The 22374-nt window shown below is 44.7% G+C and overlaps 1 protein-coding gene and 1 non-coding gene across 4 annotated transcripts in view; one reads left to right on the forward strand and one right to left on the reverse strand.

Moving 5' to 3' along the window:
- The first annotated feature begins 1079 nt into the window (after window positions 1–1079).
- camk2a (calcium/calmodulin-dependent protein kinase II alpha) overlaps window positions 1080–22374 on the forward strand; it is a 58788-nt gene continuing 37493 nt past the window's right edge. For 2 of the 3 annotated variants that reach the window (XM_048994768.1, XM_048994769.1), the window contains exons 1-3: window positions 1080–1471; window positions 5180–5274; window positions 18162–18221. In XM_048994768.1, coding sequence (XP_048850725.1) covers window positions 1410–1471; window positions 5180–5274; window positions 18162–18221 — 217 coding nt within the window. In that variant the 5' untranslated portion in view covers window positions 1080–1409. The remainder of the gene's footprint in view (window positions 1472–5179; window positions 5275–18161; window positions 18222–22374) is intronic. The other variant, XM_048994770.1, reaches the window with a different exon arrangement.
- Window positions 21107–21179, reverse strand: trnam-cau (transfer RNA methionine (anticodon CAU)). Its single transcript has one exon. It is a non-coding gene; the product is annotated as a tRNA-Met (tRNA).

A 22374-nucleotide genomic window follows, 5' to 3' on the forward strand; every position in this document is an offset into this window, starting at 1 on the left:
CTGCTAGGCCGATGGTGAGTCAGAACGTAATTTCGTTCTGATGTGCACTAACCGATGTATGTTCTGAATGACAATAAAAGTAGCTATTCTATTCTATTCTATTCTATTCTATTCTATCCTATTCTAACCAGCAATTAAAGCACGAAGAAGAAGCACTGCATTGGGGCAAAGTTAACGAAGAAACGTAAGGTCTTGAACACAATTAAAGGGAGAGGACGATGAAAGGGGCTGTCCCCAGCCCCAGAGCCATCGAGCACGGCGATATCGACGGGACAGGGAGCTTGATATAATACAGCCGGGACAAATTCTCTTGCCCTCACTCTGTGGCAAGGGCTCCCTTGGCCTGCAATTCCGGGCATCATCTTAGGTCAACTAAACATTTCGTTAAAAATCTGAATCCTTAACTTCAGCTCTCTGAGACCACTGGTCTCACATAGGTGAACAGACTTGGTGTAGAAATACAGCATAGAAGTAGAGCATACAACTAGACCATAGAAATAGGTGTACTTAGGAGATCAAATAAATACGACAAACACGATATCTACTATACATGTGTAACAGATGTGTCTTTGTGGGTTTCAAAAGTCAGCATAAAGCTCTCACACTGAAAAATTAAATCGTGGTTCGGTTTCCTGCTTTAACAAAGTCTAGTTGTATGGTTCTGTGTTCCATCAATCATTGTTTTTTTAAGTATGTTAAGAATACCCGAGGTGGATATATCATTAGGGGAAATAATCATTTTCTGGTTCTGGTAAGACGGCAGTACTTTTCCTCAATAAGAAGAAGCTGAAATCAAGGGCTTTAAGAGATTCGGGAATTTTTACGACCTTTGAAATTGTCGTGCCAAAATAAATACGCAGATTTATAGATATGTGTGTGTTACATCATTATCCTGCCATTAAAAGTTAATTTTTTGGTTTCTTTCACGTCACCAAGGCAACAGCTTGACTATAAATTAACAGTCATCGGGGAAATCCAATTTGTTACTCGCCTTCTGTTGCCCAGGAAACTGTACCTTAAATGCGTATGTATCGAAAATATATGCACACAATCCGAGTGTCTTTCTGTGTGTGTGTTTTGTGCACGTAGGAGTGCTCCATCTCCAATGTGTGAATATGAGCCAGTCTGGCAGCCTGGCTAAAGAGAGTGGAGAGGATGCAGTTGCCATGACAACGGGACTGTGCATTCATGAGCAATGTTGGCTGGGATTGGATGAGAAAGACAGGCAGGGGCAGTGCTGGAGCAACCCTGGCATCTAGGATCTCTCCTCGTTCCACTCCGGAGATCAGGAAAGTGATAGATCCACTCGTCTCACCGGGAGGCTTCCAAACCACATCAGCATCTTCCTAGAACACCGACATCATTAGCGTAACATAAAAAGGATCGATCGAGTTCTACATAAATCCAGCATGGCCACCATCACCTGTACTCGATTCTCTGAGGAATACCAGCTCTTTGAAGAACTGGGCAAGTAAGTTCACTTCTATCCGTACTTTCCTCATGTTCCTTTTGTATCAAAATACTTGGAATCGGGAACGCAGCAAATTTGTGTGCCGGCTGCAATCGTGGTCTATTTAAACAAACTAGGAATCATTCTTCGGTCCAGGATTCATTGCATGTGCCGAGTGGGAGTTTAAGGAGGATAAAGTTGGCGACATTAATTTGGGAAAGTTGGCCGGGGAATAGAAAGATTCTTTTTGAGGAAGCATTAGCTTTTTCAGGCAAAGAAAAAAAAATGGCTCCCTGTCAGGCAATCCGCGACTTAAAATGTTAGAGAAAAGCTGAAAGATGCAAAAGTAGTAACAGGCGACAGGGAGGAGATAAACCCGAGTGAAAGACGTTGATTCCGAAAGAATCCGCGTGACACACTCAGTTCCCCCGTTACAGGGAATTGCGACGCCTCCTTTAAAAATATTTCATTGTGTTAAGGAGGAGCGACACCTTGTTTGGAAATAAACACCATGCAGTTTCTCAGCCTTTTGCAAAGTGCTGTGCAGGAAGCTGCGTGGTATCGCTGATTGACCCCTGATTTCAGCCACAGGGGATTTCATTCAGTGGGGTGGAACAAAACGAGGAGACAGAACTTAAATATTTAATGTCTGTCAGTGTGGAAGAGTCTTGTTCTGCATGCGGCGTGTGCAAGCTTCTCTTTCTCACCCCATCGCAGGCTCCTGCTTCCCATGTAGGCTAGAGCATACACTGCAAATATACAAACATCACAGCACCTTGCCTCTGCTCTGCAAGAGAAGGGAGAGAAACGTAAACACGAATGATTTTTGGGGTCGTGGCGACGGAGTGCGATTTCATCCTGGGAATGCCGACATCGTTTTCCCTCTTCTGTGTCTGTTTTGATATGGAATGGGATTTTTTCCGGAACAGTCTGAAATCTGTTCATCAATGCATTAGCGTGCGTGTGTGTGTGTGGGGGATGATGTGACAAATGGGTGCATATGTGTGTGTGTGTGTGTGTGTGTGTGCGTGTGTGTGTGCATATGTGTCTGTGTGCATATGTGTGCGTGTGTGTGTACATGTGCATATGTATGTGTGTGTATGTGTGTGCGTGTGTATGTGCATGTGTGTGCGTGTGTGTGCGTGTGCATATGTGTGTGTGTGTGTGTGCGTGTGTGTGTGTGTGCATATGTGTGTGTGTGTGCGTGCGTGTGTGTGTGTGTGTGTGCGTGTGCATATTTGCACGTGTTGTCATGTTGTGAAAAACCTCAGGAACCGTCAGTGGGTCACATTCATTCAGGCAGTGTGGGAAAGAGGGCTTCACTGCTGCAGTGTTTAGCCAGCGATGTTACTTCACTGGCTTTTTCACCAGCAGTTGCAGAGGAATATGTAGCTGAGATGGGGTAACAGGACTACAGAAATGCTTCTGAGCCTCGCGGACAGGCAGCACCCAGAGCTTCTCCCGCTCTCTGCCTTGTGCTGCAGTAGCCCGGGGAACTCCTTACATAATCCCATTTGGGCATGGCAGTTCAGTACAAGGCAGGCGAGACGTCTCACAATCCAACTGCTGAGCTAAGCCCAACCCTGGGCACCACTGCATTTACAAAACCGTATGAATGACAATTTATATACTTAACAAAAGAAATTCAGCAATGTGTGTAGGTGTCGTTATTCCTAGTTTGGTTCTGTAAAAACCCAGCTACCACCCCCCCCCACCAATTCAGTGCAGGTTGTTGTAGACAGAGTGACCCTTCGCCATTATCGTCGTCATCAAAATCATCGTCACAATCAATCGCGTTGCTCAATGTTTGAAGAAGTTGGGTTGGAGCTGCCAAAATCAGTAAACATTTCTTCTTTCATCGAATTTGGTGTTACAAGATGAAGTAATTTTGTTTGCATCCTTTCTTCGAATGCTTATCATTTGCAAATATCAATGTTGAACACTAATATTAACGTCAATACAAGTGTACGCCACATCAGAAGCAGTGATTGAACCCCATCTACACAGTTATATTTAGATCGAGGCTCAGGAGATAACCTTCAATAAAAGAGCAGAAGCCGAGCCAAGCGCTCATTTGTACACCAGCACAGTGAAACATACATGCTACATAAAGTGTTTAATGCTCATTTAGTTTGCTGTGCTGGTTGAATAGCAGAGCTGCTAAGGGACTGATCATGTAGCCATTCAAACAACAGGGGCACTATAAAATCCAAAAGGAATGCAGTTAAACATTAAAAGTCCCTCTTGTGAAGTTCCTATTATCGGTGTTGGGCAGTTCCGGTCCTGAAACTACAAATCCAAAGATTTTGTTTCCGCCAACCAGTTGAGTATAAAGAGTTAGAGTCACTGAGTATTCAACTGGTTGGTAGAAACAAAACCTTGGTCTGGAATTGCAGTTGCTGGACCGGAACTGCCCAACAAAAAAAAGCATAGCTTGTCCTAACATCGCTAATCGTGTTCATTGTAGAGAACCATCGATACATATCATAAAAAAAACACTGCAATTCCAGCATAAGCCTAAATCACAGCTCCATTATCAGATGAAATAGGTATGAAATGTATGTAGGACTGGCTGGTGACTCATGCCGAATATTAATAACGCACTGGCCTTCACAGAGAGTAGAGTAAAATTGCATTTGTTATCATACATATGGGTAGCAACCTTCCACAGCGAGTACAAGAAATGCTTAATTACTGACTGCCATCAACACAGGGAAACAACTGCTGTAACGATTACGCAAGACCAACATGGACAAGGGAATCCAAAGCATTCTGTTCTAAATGCACAGGAGCAGCAGTCTGTCGTAGCCTTTGAGAGGCAGCCAGTCATGCCGAGTCTAACACTCCACACAGCGTTTTCCCAAATCAGAAGTCATTTGATGTAGCGTCTCTGGAACCTCCTTTAACACATCAACCCTCTACAAGCTCCCCCACTATGGGGACTGCAACGCCACCTGCCGAGGGGGTTGGGGGGATTCCCCGCAGGTATCTGCACCAATCAGTTCCAAGCCTGGTCTCTGTGGTGCATGAAACAGGACTGAAATGCAGAAGTTGTCATGCCAGGAGCAGAATGACGCCAGCGGGGGGTTTTGAGGTTAATAACGGAACCCGTCTTAATGTGAGAAACTTCAACCTTTTACTAACTAATCCACAGTCTATATTTTCCTTCGATGAGCACCAGCTTACTAAACAGACTTCGCCTTCATTTTGAGTTTTGTTAACAGTCCCTCAGAATTCGTATTCGAACGACTGGATCCATCCTATGAAATGACATTGTATGTCCCTTTACCGTTATGTCAGAAATACAGTTGCTGACGTTTAAAACTTACCCTTGACCAGCATTTTTACCAGTTTTATTTTGGCAATTCTGTATATTTAATCATTTCTGTTTAACAGATTCCAGCGGAGTTGGACCATTAATCACCACATGTATGAGAAAGTTGGATGTAGAGATCAGCCTTGCAATGTGACACATGATCCTGACAACAGGCTGGCAAGCTTTTGACATGCATATTTAGTTGGCTACTATTTAAAGATAGTAGTATAATTTACAAATTAAATATAGACCTGCATGATTACCTGTCAACTGAACTCAACCAAGAGGATAGAAGGGCTGTCTCCAAAATAAAGCATGAATACAGAAGACTATACGGTCATAAAACAAAGAAACCTTCAGAATGTGTGGGCTACTTCTTTGCGTTGGCTGAAACGTTTCCTCCTCTCTACCAGGGGAGCGTTTTCTGTGGTGCGCAGATGCATGAAGGTGCTGTCTGGCCAGGAGTACGCCGCCAAGATCATCAACACCAAGAAGCTCTCTGCTAGGGGTAGGTTTCCCTTACTTTTCGTAAACCATCTGTCATCATGTCACATTTTACTTCACCACTAAGCAGAACATGAGGTAAGGCTCAGGCTGATTGGAAAAGCATCCCATCCGTCGCTGTTCATCAAATATCAGGTTCCTCCGGCTAATGGAGTCCCCTCCCCATCTCCCTTGCGTGTTGCGATACTGCCTCGTTCGGTTGATGGGCCTAACTCAGTCTTAAACTCTGGTATAACCTATAGAATCATCAGATCATTTTCTATCGGCTTGAGACGCCCTTGCTGATAAGCTTTGACACATCGCACTGTCAGTCAAGCGAGTATGACAGAAAGACCTGTCGAGGGAATTGTCTCCAAGGTAATCACTCAATGCACCAGCATGTTCAGGCTGACCTCCACAGGAACTCTCTTCTGCGTTCCTTAATGACCTTGAGCCAAAGCCACACTTCCTTACGCAATCTTTTCAGAGCGTTCCACTTCTGTCCAGAGTCCGATTCCTTTATGTCTGGTTTCTGCCGTGTGAACGGGGTTGTAATTGATTTAACTATGAATAAAATAATTAAAGTCACTGATACACACATATAACACACAATATAAGCCAAAATAATACTTGATTTACACCACGAAGTAACTAATAATGGACACCAAAGTATACTCAAGGTTAGGTAGCCTATAAGATTAACGCACGTACCCATGTGCATCCATCTACTCACTTTCCAATTGCTTATCTAGTACAGGGTCATGAGGTATATAGAACAATATGTTAATATATGTTTTTTTTAATCTGCTAACCAACTTGTAGCAAACTCTACGAAGTCATACATCTTTGGAGAAGACCATTGATGTGATTGTAAGCAGATATTTGGCAAAATTAACTCGTATTTCTGTTCGCTGTCACTTCCACAGTTGGGAAACCATGTCTCTTAAAGGGGGGTAATGGCAGACGTCCAAGGGCATCAGAACCTGGAATGTTCCATAGTCTTCCACTTGTTCTGGTACCCGCTGCCCAGCCAGTCCAGAGTTGCTGGAGGGAACCCTACTGAGTTTAGTTCTCACCCAAACCACAGCATTAGCAGTCATGACTTATACGGACTATGATTGTGAGACTATGAAGAAAAGTCTCCAAAGGTCATTTTGCGAAACCTCATGAATCTCACCCAGTATCCATTGCAGGGTGTGTTTCACGATATTCTCCCCTGGCTCATTGTTTGAAAGTCCTTACATTCAGCTCTGCACTTTTCATACATAATTAATAGAATGTTTGAAGTGTTTCAAAATACCATGAATTGATCATTGACCAAAGCAGCATCCGTTCCAGTTTAAGATTTGAAAAAACAACGACATCGGACCAGCAGCAGAAAATGGATTTATGGATGGAATTTTCAGATACGACTGACTAATAGTGACTAAACGTCGACGTAACAATAAATTGCAATACACAGCAATCAGTGTCAGCAGCGTTTGGCCGTGCAAAAAAAGACGTTGTCTTGTTAAATAACGAATTAAGTATGAAAATTCTTAAATTGCTACATTAGATGAGTGTTTTTATTGGGGAATTTTTTTGGGTGAAACATATAGAGATTTTCAGAATTGTTTGGTCGTAGAGGGGGTGTGACTGCAATGTGAAACAGCCCTAAGGTATTCCGAAGTGATTAGCAGCTTACACCTCCTACACACTGTCGCTAGGCACACTGTGTCCTATCTGATGAACATAGATAAGTGTACACTGACTCTCATTGTTGTCGAGTGTGGGACACGGTGTTTTATGCTCTCTATTGTAAATCGGGACCTTGGGAATGAAATATACCTTGGGATGAAAGTGCAGAACGTGGTAACTAATGACGTAGCTCTGCTCCCGAGTGAAACCAAGAGATCGTCGCTTTGACGATGGAAATGCGGTTATGCCGAGTGCCGGACGACAGCTCTGCTCGAGTTGCGGTCACGTTCGTGATGTTATTCCCGCCAAGCAGCCGCTCGCCGCCTGCTGGCGGGCCGCTGAAGGCGCGCGGAACGCGGAGAACGCCGACGTTACCACTTCGTTCCCCGGTTCACCAGAGCCGCTTGCCGCTGCTGCTGTATTCCGCCGTCAAAATCAGCGAATGACAGAACCTTGGTACCAGCTGTAGAACCCAGCCTGTCACTGGGTAGAGAACCAACTGGAACCAGCAAGCATTTATTGTTCTTTTGTGTAGCACTTTCTTCTCTTCAGCACAAAGGACTTAATAAATATACTTTGAAATGTTCTCGCCTCTGAATCCTTCCATAGCTTCTCCCCTGCGCTAAGTGGGAAGAAACGCCTTTTCACAATGAATTCTTTCTGGGTAGTGGCTGGTTAGACATCTTAGTCTGCTTTTTAACTTTTATACGGGTCGACCCGCATGCAATGTAAGTGTTAACTTCTATAGTACTGTAGTATATCTGATAATACATTTGCACTTCCTTTATTTAGCAGACGATTTTGTCAAAAGCGACGTACGAATGAGGCAAATAGCTCATTAGCTTCATTATTGAAATGGGGTGGGGGGGGGAGGGGCTTATTGATAGGCTTTTCCAAAAGGAAGGGAACCAATCAGCGTTCTCTGTTCCCCTGAATTAATGCTAGGTTTGTAAATAGAGTGTTGGTGATCTGCGTCATGGTGTCGCTCAGATTTCAGTGCTGTAGCTTCACAGCAGCGTACGCTCAGCTCTTGATTCCGGCCCTGTGTGTGGGGGCTTCGTGGCGTGTGGGGGCTTTGTGGTGGGTGGGAATTTTGTGGTGTTTTTTCGTGGAGGGTGAGGTCTTCACGGTGCAGTCAGGTGAATCCGGTGCCTTTGAACTGTCCAAAGCTTGTGTGAGCGTGACCTGCAATGGAGCGGCATTCCGTCGGGGGTGATCCCTGCTTCATTCGGCACGCTTCCTGGGCTGGGATCCAGGCGCACTGTGTCTGTCTTCTGCGCGAGCGTTATGAAAAATGAATGCTGGCATGATGCCCAATCAGCCTTTTTTTTCCTCTTTCATATATAATCTATGGCCACCTGGTTATAAGTCGATTTCCTTATGTAAGTGTGCAAGCCTTATAGGAATCTGCGATCGTTCAGTGGTTCTGCAGAGATCAGCTCGGGCTGGGAGGCAGATAGACAACGATGTGTGTGAAGGGGATGACCTCAAATGACCCGAACCCCCAACTGGAAGCGGAATGAAGCATCTCGGACTGTACTCTGCAAACAGAAGTCGTGAGCGGTGTTCTGAAGTGTAAAGATTTTTTGTTTTTCCATCCATCCATCCCCCAAAGCATAAATGAAATCTTAATGGGGTGGCTACAAGCGAGCGATGTGTTCTGCAAATTACAATCGCGGTTGCTTGTGTTCCAGAGAAACACTGCAGCCGTAAACAGCAATCAGCATAACATACCAGCACATCGCTTGAGCTGTATTTCAGCCGACCAAAGTCGTGAGTTGACTTGTATCAGTCGCATTACTTGAAATTAATTTAATGGAACTTAGTGAAAGGGAATCGATTTACGTGCTCTGGGGGAAGTCGCGACCTCACGAGTAAGGAACGTATTGCGAGTTCTCCGAGTAAGGAACGTATTGCTTATCAGGAAAGTTAGCTGAGTTGGACTCAGTGTGAGTGTGACAGTGTAGTGACCCAAAAAGGTTCCGTTGGAGGGGTCGCCACTTAGATATACACACAGATGTGGCCATACAGGCATAACTGCATAGATCAGGCTGTGTGTCACTGTGTGTAAAAAAACAAGGAACAGCAAACAACAATTAAATTTAATTTTTACATAGAATTCTGCTGTGTTGTGTTTGTGTGTATCAGCAGGTTAAGCCCATCGTACTTATGATCGGAAGGTCGTTGGTTCAAATCCCATGGCTGACAGAATGGTCACATTGCCACTGTGCCCTTCGAGAATGACCCTCAGTCCCCTGAGAAATGCCCTTGGGCTGCTGGATGCTTAGCTGTCCCTACCCTTTGGCCCCGGATGTTTAACCTCACCGGCGTGCGCCTCAGAGGAGAGAGGGGATGCGTGAAGATGAAACCTTCCCCGTGTTCTTGTGCAAACGGTGAAACAAAGTTTTCATCACATCATCCTCTGAATCTGGGCAGCAGCGGTAGAGACAATGTAAATACACCAATGGTCCGGACACGGGTGGAGTTTCACTGGGATCAAGCTGATTTTTCTTTTCGGAGTCGCAGAATTACAGCAGGGGAACAAAATGTTTCGCTTTCTCTTTTTTTAGTCCGCAGGCTGAGACGCGAACTGAATAGCACTTACGCTTGAGTCACGTAAGGAAACAAAGATCAGATTGTGGACGGCTGGCGTAGCAGGAGATGAATGCCAGCATGTGGGAGTCCAGGCACAAAAAAATGGAACCAAGAGTGTACATCTCCTGTGGATTGTACTTGTCCGCGGAAACGTAATGAGCATGTCCGGCAAATCCTCGGCCAAGCGTGGCCCTTCGTGGTCGGCTGTCTTGTCGCCCCATCAGCTGTGGCTCCTCTCAAACTGACTTATGTTTATGGCGGAATTGGTTTTTACAGATGATGCAAAGATAATTAATGCACAGGGCAAATAAAATTAATGGCATAAACATTTCCGTTCTCTCCGCGTTTTTTTTCCCCGGTGTTATTCTGCTAACCGTCAGTTATGCTAAGTGGATGTTTAGCTGTGAGTTAAACAGGCCGAAGCTGCTCCAGATCCATCCCATTGGCAGGCAATCTCATTAACGCAATCAAGTCATTCTCCAGCCCATAATTAGTTAATTTGGCGAATCAGTTGTGCTGGAAGTGAGGTAAGAGCAGTGTATGGAACCGCTAGGCGCGATGTAAGAGACAGGTAAGGGTGCTTAGCTTTACACTGGCTACAAATCGATGGTCTTCATATGCAAACCAAAACATTAGGGGAAGGCCCTTTTCTGTTCCAGCATGACTGTGCCCCAGTGCACAAACAAGGGCCATAAAGACATGGTCGGGTGAGTCTGGGTGTGGAATTGGCCCACCTGATTGGCCCACACAGAGCCCTGACCTGAACCCATCCAACACCTTTGGGATGAACTAGAACGGAGATCGAGAGCCAGGCCTTCACGTCCAACATCGGTGCCTGACCTCACGAATGCTCTTCTGGATGAATGGGCAGAAATCCCCACAGACACAGTTATGGAGAGCCTCCCCAGAAGAGTGGCAGCTGTTATAGCCGCAAAGGCGGGGGGGGGCAACTCCATCTTGATGCCTGTGGATTAAAATGGGACATCAGTTCCTGTGGGTGTGGCCAAGTGTCCCAATATTATTGTTTATTTAGTGTATATTCCGTAGCTTACTCCTTGAGGGAACATGCCAGCCGCAGTGAGGGATATCACTCACTTATGTGTTGGGGAAGCTTCAGTTGTAGTCAGTCACTGTCACGGATGACTGACACTGGCATGGTCTTTAAGCACATCAGCACTTAATCCATCAAATGGAGCCACATCTTTCACCGTGTAACTCCACAGATAACAATCATTCTCTTCTGATGCAAACGACGGGGTCCACGCATGAACTGAAAACAAAACTGTTTTGTCTGTGAAATCATATCCTGTTGGGGAAAAAAAGCGCAGGCGCTCGAGTGGTAATTGTGATATCTTTACCGCCGTCTTTGGAATCCCTTTCAAAGGGATCTAGTCTTTAGGTAGGAGAATTCGGTAATCCTCTTGTCTGATAATTAGCCCTGTCTTTTTAATAACAAGATACTTTGAGTGGGCCTCTCGCCCCACAAGTGACAAATTGTACAACCCAGGACCATGAATATTTATTAAGGAGTAAGTCCTGTCTGTGAGACAATGCTCATATTTCATTGTTGTTTCTTGGCATTTTCAAACTCAATGAATTACAAGAGCATGTTTTTTTTTACACAACAACTGATCTCAGCCGCTTCAGTTATTCTCTTATTATATGTAGGACTGGGATATATATATATATATATATATATATATATATATAGAGAGAGAGAGAGAGAGAGAGAGAGAGAGAGACAGAAGGGCTGGTTTGAGTATTTCTGTAACTGATAATCTGCAGATATTTTCACACACAATATACTCCAGAGTTTAGTCAGAAGGGTGCAAAGAGACACAAACAGGAGCAGCTCTGCGGGCGGAAGAGCCTTGTGGCTTTTGATTTGCAGCTTTGCCGTGAGCCGTAATGCATCGCAATGAAGTGGAAGATATGCAGTGCTGCGTCGCACGCTTGTCATTGGCGCCGTAAGACGGAGCCGTGGAAGGATCCTGTTTCACAAAGAAAGTTTCTATGGATAGGATATGATTTTCTCTGACCCAATCAGCTGGACAAAATATAAGTTAATCAATAAAATATTGGAATCAAAGCCCCTATAAAAAGATGCAAAGCGAATCAGACGGCTTGATTGTCGCAATTCAGTGCCTGATGATAAGTTTGACATGTATGAAGCGGATAAGTATGGGGTCTACAGTGCGGAATAGAATGCAACCACCCAACATAGTGAAAGCAGAAGTCATAAAGGAGGGGTTACAGGGGAGGTAAATAGGAGTGAAAGTGCTGCATTACACTTTACGGTGCATTTCACAACCCAACCTGATCCTGTTCATCTCACGTTATTTGCGAGCGATACAGAGCGAGAAAGAACCACCCTATTGGAATGGATCCGCTTGTAATGTGGAGAACTGCCAGTATCAGAAAGCGGCATCTAAGACGGTTTTACGCCAGTTCTCACCCCCCCTTTGTGTGCGCAGGGAGTTCAGAGATGAGAGAACTTCCATTACAAGTGGCTAATTGTAATCGCCGCAGCGAGAGCTGCTTTTAAACGAGCGAGGAGATTGTGGTGACGATCAGATTTCTCGAGAAGAAAACATGAGCCACAAGAAGCTACTGTGGGGATAATGTGGGCAAAGGCAGATAGGTCTGCATAACCCAAATACCATCACCCCCCATGAAACGGCAGTATCCCCATTTAAGTGGCTTTTACCACTTACCAAGTGGGGGGGGGGGGATTATCTGTGTGAAAGCATTGCTTTTCCTATCTCTGAGCGTTAAGCCAGCTTTTCTCCTTTCTTCAGTAACTCCCATGCATATCCCCCAACCCCTCTGTGACCCCCCCCCCACCCGCCCGCCGTTTCCATGAGACGCTCTGCAGCAGAGCCCCCTCTGAGGTGTGCCGGGAATACACGGCCTGGCCCGGGGACCCCCACCGGCGCACGGATGTCATTGGATGTCTGACGGCGTGTCAATCAGCGATGCGGGTGGCCCCGCCCCCGTCAGAGAAGGCGAGAGAGGTGGGGAGAGCGAGCGAGAGAGAAACACAGACGGGAAAGGAATCAGGCGGCGGGTATGTGCTGGCAGGCGCGTGGTGGTGGCCATGGCGCTGCCAAACGGGCTCTGCTTCCTGTGACAGAGAAGCTGTGTTCACAGCCCTTTATCCAGAGGGTGACAGGATTCTAACTCGGCCCAATACCAGACTCCACACGGGCCACGAGTCACTAGGGCTGCGATACCCAGTTTCCCAGCAGATGTGCAGAAAACAGTGGGAACAACACCATTTCGTACAGGTACCCCATGTACGTTTTTCAGGTCACAATTGTGGAAAGGCGTCCTCCGTGAATGCCTGTCTTAAAAGAATATTCCATTAGAAATTGGCAAAAAGGCATGAAAAGGTAAATATTTGAACTGTTGTTTCATTGCTGGGCTCTTTCATCGGTCCTCCCACAGTTTCTGAGGTTTGATAAATATTGTCCACCTCCACATCACTCTGGTCAGGGAGAGGACATCCTTAAAAGCTCAGCCTCGGCCTGAGGTTCACCATCTGCTGCGTAGGAGAAGGAATCAGAGCTAAGAGAAAGGAAAACTGCCCGGTTTTATTATCTGTACAGGGAAACACAACATTAGAAAGAGCCATCCGTCTATCCGTCCATCCATCCATCCGTCTATCCGTCCATCCATCCATCCGTCTATCCGTCCATCCATCCATCCATCCGTCTATCCGTCCATCCATCCATCCATCCATCCGTCCGTCCATCCATCTATCCGTCCATCCATCTATCCATCCATCCATCTGTCCATCCATCCATCATCCATCCATCCATCCATCTACCTGTCCATCCATCCATCTGTCCATCCATCTGTTGGTCGTTACATCCATCAATCCATCCATCCATCTGTCCATCTATCCATCATCCATCCATCCATCCATCCATCCATCCATCTACCTGTCCATCCATCCATCTGTCCATCCATCTGTTGGTCGTTACATCCATCAATCCATCCATCCATCTGTCCATCTATCCATCAATCCATCCATCTGTCCATCCATCCATCCATCCGTTCGTCAGTACATCCATCCATCTATCCATCCAAACATCCATCTGGCCCTTTTCCATGCTGACATTGGACTCTCACAAAACTTTGTGTGTGTGTGTGTATGGGGGGGTATTGTTTAAATTGGTTGAAAGTAACGTTTGAATAATATAAATATTAGCAAAATCCATCTTCCAACTGTTTATGCTGTCCAGGGTTGCTTATCAATACGGCCGAAACAGTTTCACTCAAACATTTATTTCAAATCGGTGCCATAGAACAGAAACAGATTTTTGTAATAAATCCCATATCGTCAATAAATTTCCTCCTAGTAATCAGAGGCAGAAACACATTAATGATCCAACTCCTCAAGTTCTTTATGTCTGTAATCCCAAACTCAGTAAGCAGCAACCCCAGCGTGTTAAAGCAGGAGTCTTTGCTATTTTAGATAAAAGTCACACTGATATGCAAAATTCAGCAGCGCCTCCATCAAGGCGGATTTATTTATAAATACAGGATAGTATTACTAAGCAATGCAGAGTCGCTGGAAAACACTGCAAATGAAAAAGGCCACAATCAAGATGGCTTCCCCATGGAAAACACTGCAAATGAAGGCCACAATCAAGATGGCTTCCCCATGGAAAACACTGCAAATGAAGGCCACAATCAAGATGGCTTCCCCATGGAAAACATTGCAAATGAAGGCCACAATCAAGATGGCTTCCCCATGGAAAATGCAAGAAGGGTCCAGCTGCAGACGCCTGTAAAGTGGAGCTCCACTGGAAATACGTGTTTCCTGTGGAGGTGACATATTTCCGGTGGTGCTCCACTCTACAGGCGTCTGCAGCTAGACCCTCTTGGAAAACGCTGCAAATGAAGGCTGCAGTCAAGATGGCTTCCCCATGGAATCCACTGCAAATGAAGGCCACGATCAAGATGGCTTCCCCATGGAATCCACTGCAAATGATGGCCACAATCAAGATGGCTTCCCCATGGAATCCACTGCAAATGATGGCCACAATCAAGATGGCTTCCCCATGGAATCCACTGCAAATGATGGCCACAATCAAGATGGCTTCCCCACGCCTCCATTCAATGTGCATCACCTGCAGTGCCGGTAGAAATTCATGTGGATAAGTGCTCAGAAGATGGTGCCCTAGGCAGTCGCCTATGTTGCCTAAAGGGTTGACTGGCAGTGATCGCCAGTGATGCATACAGTGAGTGCTTGTGGCGTTCTGAACTGACGGTAACCCAACAGAAAGGCAGGCCGAGGTCTCCGACAGTCAGGCGGTCCGGCATTCACGGCAGACCGTCGGGACCATAATTACTCAGAGCTTGGATTCCATTTCAGCTGTGCATCTTATTCAGAAACGAGCAGTTAAAGATCAGCGACAGGGAGCTGCAAGCCTATTAGCTCATACACCTAATCCAAACACATACATCATCTAGTTAGGTCTAGTTAAATTATTTATTATGCAGAAAATCAGTACATCTTTGATTTAAGATACAAAGTTTACTTGTTATATGTACAAAATACAGCGTACTAAGTACAATGAGATCCTTACTTCAATGCCTTCCACACAGACTACAGACAATTAACAGGACAGTGCAATGTCACAATACTGTAAGCACTAAGTGCAGAATGCTAACAGCTACGAAATACCTAACAATATATCATACTTAACTTCTGTCTATGTAATATGTATCTTACTCTGCTCGCAATATTTTCCGTTCAACTTTTGACCTCAATCTGAGCTTTTACTGCCGTACAGAGCAAACTGCTGGCCGCACTACTAGGTGCTGTAATATACACGCGCCTGAGTGTGTTACAATTTGTGCGTAACCACCTGGGTACCGAGGCGAACGCAAACCCCCTGAACGGATTGGGGATTCTTGTGTCGTCACGGCCCTCCGTTGGACACCAAATAGTTGGCCTCACAGCCAACCAGCAGATGGCGCTTTCTGTGCCAAGACACTGTTTTCCCACAATGCCACAGCGATGCTGCCCTACAGAGAGGCAGTATGGTCTGCGGTGAATAGCTGCCTGCACACAGGGCAGCTAAGCGTGACTGACTGTCTACTCGCCTCTGCGCTCTGGATCTACAGCCGCCCAAACTGCACCCATCGCTTTGTTAGAATGATTATGCACAAGAACAGCTGAACGGACAACAACTGGAGTGATGTTCAGGCGTCAAGGGCTGCAAAGCTGTCATCTGTAAACTATCTAGCGCGATTTCTGCTGATGATGAAGGACATTAAACAGCATTATAAACATCAGCGTGTTTGTATAAAAACCGATGAATGTTCCTGTTCCAGAGTACACCCTGTCTGGAAATAGCTCCGCACCATCGAAAATGCAATTCCTCTGCAAACTGAAGGATGGATGGATGGATGGATGGATGGATGAATGGATGGATGGATGGCTTTCTTTATGTGCATGAATTGGCCCCTTAGACAAAAATATTAAAGTAAAGAAGACACACACATAGGTATATATAGTAGTAAACTTAAATATTTTTAAACCGATGATTTCTTTCATTTTGCGGATACAATGCATTTCAGGCATGCTTTTTATTTTTAGTCAGAAATTTAGAGAGGTTAGATACTTTTCCCTTGGTATGTTTGTTCATATACCTTATGCTATTCCTGGTATATCTGCAGAGTTGCCTAGCAACGCAGTTTTTCAAAGTCCATGCCTAAATATTGCTCTTGCCAGCGCAGTGCAATGAGGGAGAAAAAAGTAACACAGATATGATGTAATAATGGCTTATTTTATAATATGAAAACAAGTTTAGTTATTGTGTTCTTTATTATTGCAGTTTAACGAGATTGAGAATTGCAGGTGTACTTTTTGTTAGCAATAGAGCTTCGTAACAGAGTTCAAGAGTGTATCTTCAGATACTTTTCAGGAGCGATACAGGTCTTCAGTGAACCAACATGGGCCCAAATCTGGGTTTAAACAAACATTTACCTCATATCAGAAAATTTGAATCAATATTTCCCAATAACATTCCAATATTTGTACTCCTTAGTCCATTAGCAAATGTACATGGAAATATTTTTTTGATTAATCTAGACTATCATGCGACGTGCCGTACAAACTAAGGCATCAATACAAGTTATCTGCTGAAAACGAACAGCAGAGGTGTATCTGGTAACATACAGATCAGACTCTGTTCTACACTAAACTCTCACATTTCCTAAAAAGCTGTGACCTACCAGATTTCCCTCCGCAAAAAAAAACAATAATCAATAAACAAATACATACATAATTAAAAAAAACACAATGTCTTCTGTTCTCCTCCATTGCACACATGGGTGTAATCACTGCCGTCGAAGTACAAGAGATTTCCTCCGACTTAAAGGACTGAAAACCTTGATCTTTTGCCCAGGAAGCTAAATATCAGAATTGCATTAAGATTTGTTGCGCCTTTCCAGCTACTTGGCGAACGTTTCCATAAAAACGCAGGCGAGCTCCCTTCTTCAGACTTCAGTGACTAAGTCGGTACGATAACCAGGTTATAATGTTCGTCGCCACACCACCATAACTGTAATTATTGCATCGTGTGGACCCCCTTGAAGACTCAAAAATGACAGAGAGGGCAGAGCAAACATTTTGCATCAGAGTACTGACGCAAAAAGGAACGTTGACACCTTCATTTCGTTTTCTTTCTTAGAAAGCTTGCAGTAATTTAGCCAGAATGGCCGGCCTTGAGCTCCAGATGGCAATTCGCTCTCATTAATTTAATCTTAGAGCTACCCGGTGAGAGAGCTGGGGAGCTGGGTGTGTTTATTAAAAGACAAGCAATTGCAGACTTGAGTAGGTACTGACTCCTGTTGTTGGCTGAGGGATTTGCCCTTGAACGTGGCCCTTAACCGGGAAGGAGATTCAAGGGGTCCTGGGGGCCCGAGGCAAAAGACTCAATGGGGCCCCCTAACTCCCCCTCCCCCGGCATGGTGAAATGTATTACCCTTATTTTACTGGGAAGTGTAAATTTATAGTATCAATAGAGAATGTAATAAGCACAATACCTTCATTATTGTGTCTTGGGAGTTTTTATTTAAACGGAAATGTTCTGAGGGTAGAAGGACATATGATTGATTCAGAGAGATAACCAATCAGATTGTAGAGGATGTGGGTCCAAGCAACTAGAGGAGGTGGGACCAACCAATCAGATGTCTTGCTCCCACCTCCTCTAGTTGCTTGTACCTACCTCCTGATCAATCTGATTGGCTATCTCTCTGAACCAGTCATTTTCCCTTCTTCCCTCTGAACATTTTTGTGTTAGTAAAACTCCTATGAGCTGCCCCTCCCAGCTCAGTGCCCTAGGCCATTGGCTGCCCTGCCTGACCTGTCACTGCACCTCTGCTTAACCCCCCCCCCCCCACTTGCTGTAGAGAAACCTAACCCTGCTTTGCTAACTTGTACATAGCTTTGGGTAAAAGTGCCTGCTAAATAAATGTGGCTTAAAGGTTGAATGTGATGGAGCTGATTTTCAGCCTGACTGTGAAACGAGCTAACAGTGACGATAGCCTCACCTCATCTCTCCAGTAAAGGCAGATAATTGCCGCAGGACCGCTGAGTGAAAAGTCTCCGTTTGCTTACAGATCACCAGAAGCTGGACCGGGAGGCCAGGATCTGCCGACTGCTGAAACACCCCAACATCGGTGAGTTGGTGACACGTATCCTCAGAGTCTGGAAAGCGGTAGCGCTACAAATCTGTGATGTAATCAGAGACCAGGCTCTTGTGTTTACTGACCATTATATATTCTAATGTATGACACATATATTAGTTAGTAATTGGAGACGTCGACGTTCTGCTTTCTCTTAGAAGTGGAGGTGGCCGTTCTTAGCCACTTCTGACACTGGGGGGGGGGGGGCTGTTGAGGGTGCGTAATTTTCTGATTAAAGGTCTGTGGAAGGTTTTTCATAGATTCTCACATGTTAAATAATGCAGCCAGTCAGTACTGCGGACATGATCAGCTGCATTATTAATTTATGGATATTTTCGACCCTTTTCCTTTAGAGATAAAGAGGCTGTATTCTGACACGTCGAGATGAAAGGAGATGGGGGAAGAGGTACCAGGTGGAAATTTAATTGGTTGGGAGTCAGGTCAGGGCGGGGTGCGAGCTCTGCGAGACTTAAGGGGCGCAATAAAGCACGTTACACTTGTGTGTGTCCTGCAGCATTATCTAGTGCAAAAGTGTCACATTCTTTGAGGAGACTAACTAGGTCCTTTGTGGATGTACAGCCCTTACAGTAACATTTTCACTTATATCTGATCACGTGTTCAGTCAGGGTGCATATATCCAGAGGACCAGAAAGTATAAATCCAGACCAAGGTTTTTATTTCAGTCAAACAGCTGAGTACTCTGACTGTGAGTCTTTATACTCAGCTTGTTGGTTGAAATAAAACCCTGGTCTGGTTTGGATTTGTACTTTCTGGACCTGAACTTAATACCTCTATATACATGTCTGACTCTACAGCTGTGCAAAATGCGCAGGGTTCCACTCGCAGCTAATCTTCGGCTCTGGTCGCCTGGCATTTCCTGTATGTACCGAGAGCTTTGATTTGATCTTGTTGAAGCTCACATTTTAATGTCAGGCCTCCTCCTTGGCTCGCTGGGCGCGTTACTCTGCAGATCGCCAAAGTCCGCCCACATGTTTCCAGGAGCTGCCATCAGTGTATTGAATGAATCGCCTCAGATTTTCATTACAGCGGCTGAGGCTACAGGAGCTGGTTGCCAGATTTGGCCTCACCTCGGCACTGGGAGAGTTCGGCATGTTGAAGGAGCTCTAGCTCTCGTGCTGTGATCTTCAGCATCGTATCTGAACCACCACTCCTTGGTCCAGACCTTTTATTATGGTTTTTTTACTTCCTGATGGCAGAGCACCTCTAGCACGGCAGCACTGACACATTAGAAGCAGCACAGACGACCCCAGAGCACATGCTGTACATTAGATCAGGGTTCCCCAGTTACAGTTCTGGAGGGTCCATCTGCAGGCAGATTTCGCAGCAGAAACACACCTGGCAAACCTGCCAATTGGCTTGTTAACATATGTCTGAGCAGGGAAATCTGCAAGCTGTGATGCAGACTGGCCCTCCCGTACTGGAATTGGGGAACCCTGTACTGTTCTAGATGTCCTCTCAGACCTCATGTAGGCTTTTTTAGAATATTGTGGATTCTTCCAAAGACATGTGGTTTAGGTTGATTGCTATTACTAGGCTCAAAGGTGGAAAGTTCAGGTCCGGAAAGTAAAAATCCAGACCAAGATTTTGTTTCAACCAGCGAGCTGAGTCCTCTGTGGATGCGACTCTTTATACTCAACTGGTTGGTTGAATTTTTTATTTTTTTTTTGTCTGGATTTCCGAAGTTGAACTTCCCACTTCTGGATAGACACCATGTCTCCTTTCATCGGGAAGTAGTTACGAAATATGGATGGAAGTAAGTGAATTTAAGCTTCACACTTTACCGAGAAAGCAGACTGACTAGCAAAAATTTGGGGCTTAAAATGCCATTGGGTTTGGCTCTCCACAGCAAGAAGGCTTTTGATATGTTTCAGCATGCAAGTCCTCAGCTGATGAATTTGGATCAGCTTGAATTTAATCACGCCGTGCTTAATTATCCAATGAAATGGAAAAGGCTGAAATGACATCAAGCCTACCTTTGCACCTGCGGCATTTAGAAATGTCCACTGCTGAGCCGCAAGACGATGCGTGCAGCTTAATGCCCTCAACATTGTTTATTTTTTGTGAGAGTTAGGATGGATGGAAGAAGAAGAAGATATTTACTTTCGGGGCAGGTGGTCTGGCTGAGAAGACAAGGCTGTGATCGTAAGAGAAGAACAGAAGATACTAGTTTTAAGATTTATTAGACGCCTGTTCTGTCTCTGTTACACTGAAGGATGAAAAAAGCTTAAACCGGATTTTTCCGGCCGCAGAGTTCTTAATCCATTCACACTATCCATAATTTAATATTTAATGTTTATGTGTTAATGTCTTGTTAGGATTTTGAGAATGAATTATAATTTTTGTAAGATATTAATAATAATAAAACAAAAGGTTGTTCTGGTTAAGGAGCTTGTCGTGATTAGAAGGTCACCGATCCATCTCCGTACTGTAAGAATTAGTTCCCTCAAACAAGCCATTTTCAGTTACTTAATTAAGTAACTTAAAAATGACTTATATAACCATTTCTGTAAGTTGGTGGAGTGCAAAAGTAGTGAGCATCCCAGGGAAAAATGTCAGTATATATATTAATAGTAAATTCTGAAATGTACGCTATGAAGTGGCCTGAGTACTGGTGAGAGAGATCGCATTTCCCACCGTGACTGGGAGGTGAATGGCTGCCGTATTGTCAGTGCGTGTTGAAAACCGCGTATGTCCACTTTTTGACAACTGCGACTTTTTACTATGGCTGCAATAGGTCCGTTCTCCTCTGACTACTGATGGCGCTTGAGATCTGACTGGCCAATGAAAAGACTCTGTCATTGTCATTATACCAGAACACAGACCCTATTTGCGTAACGGAACTGCAGAAAGTATTCGAGTGCCCCGTGTGAGGATCGAACTCACGACCTTCAGATTATGAGACTGACGCGCTACCGACTGCGCTAACGAGGCATGATGGCGGCGTCTGTGGATTCCTTTACATTGCCAATTTTAACGATGTTGCTAGCTAAATAGCCAACTAACCTCATTGTAATTATGACTGTGATTATAAATCAAGATTCGTTCCCATCTTGTTGACGCTGACAAATCTGCCCCTCTGACAACAATACCCGTATGTCCATTTAAAGCGTTAAGCCGTACACTGGCGCTTGTGGAAAGCTGGGTTTCTGTTTGTGGTGCTAAGGCGTCTCATCGAGTTGTTTTACATTTGTCTTATTATTTATTTTATACGTTTTTTATGCTCCCAAAATGATGGATTTTTAGAGAAATGTGTTTTTCATAGGACAGTGATAATTTAGCTTCGGCTAAAGTAACAGGCAGTGAGAAGTGGTACCATCCTATGGTCCCTCGCAACTGTACAGTGAACCCGTGACATCTTATACACTGTAGGGAAGTCATGTGACTTTAGATCAGGGGACATGCAAGTTAGAGAGATTATACAGGGTGGGGGGCCCTGAAAGAGACAGGGGAGGCTAGTGAGATGGCACGGGGGGGTCACCAGGTGTGTGCGGGATAGAGTACTTGGTTTAGCAGCGAATGACCGGCTTTAAGAAGAGCAGAGAAGTCACTGAGGAGGGCCAAGTTAGTGAAGGCGTCCAGGAGGAAGTGGCCATTCAAATATCTAGGGAGAATCGGGTTCATGACATCATCAGCGACGGCTAAGCTATTGTGGAAGCGAGGGAACGTAAGGGCAAAGTCGAGCACTCTAATGATGCCTAGTGAGCCTTCGACGGCCCGTTATCGCGTCGTTTAAGGAAATGGTATAGAATATGATGTGTGTCAGGCATAATTGCTGCTGTCTAAGTACAAGAGACTTCTTACTGATTTCTTTTCCTTACTTATTGAGGGTATTAAGGGATATTATGGAACTGGGGCATCTATTAATCAGTTTTAAATCTGCGACTTCAAAGAGAGGACATTTTTATATATTGTCAGCTATATTAGATTTGTGAAAATTAATATCTGTGATAGACTTACCTAGTATGGCACTCCCTATATATTTATCCATATTCCATATATTTGTTATTTTTTTAGTGGAAGCTTTTACCCAAAGCTACATACATTTTACAAGTATGCCAGTTCCAGCCCAAATTGGGAGCTATGGGCCTTGCTTAGGGACCCAGTTGCTTAGGAATTTGAACTAACA

The sequence above is a fragment of the Brienomyrus brachyistius genome, chromosome 24 (genome assembly GCF_023856365.1).
Source record: "Brienomyrus brachyistius isolate T26 chromosome 24, BBRACH_0.4, whole genome shotgun sequence".
Taxonomy (NCBI): Eukaryota; Metazoa; Chordata; class Actinopteri; order Osteoglossiformes; family Mormyridae; genus Brienomyrus; species Brienomyrus brachyistius.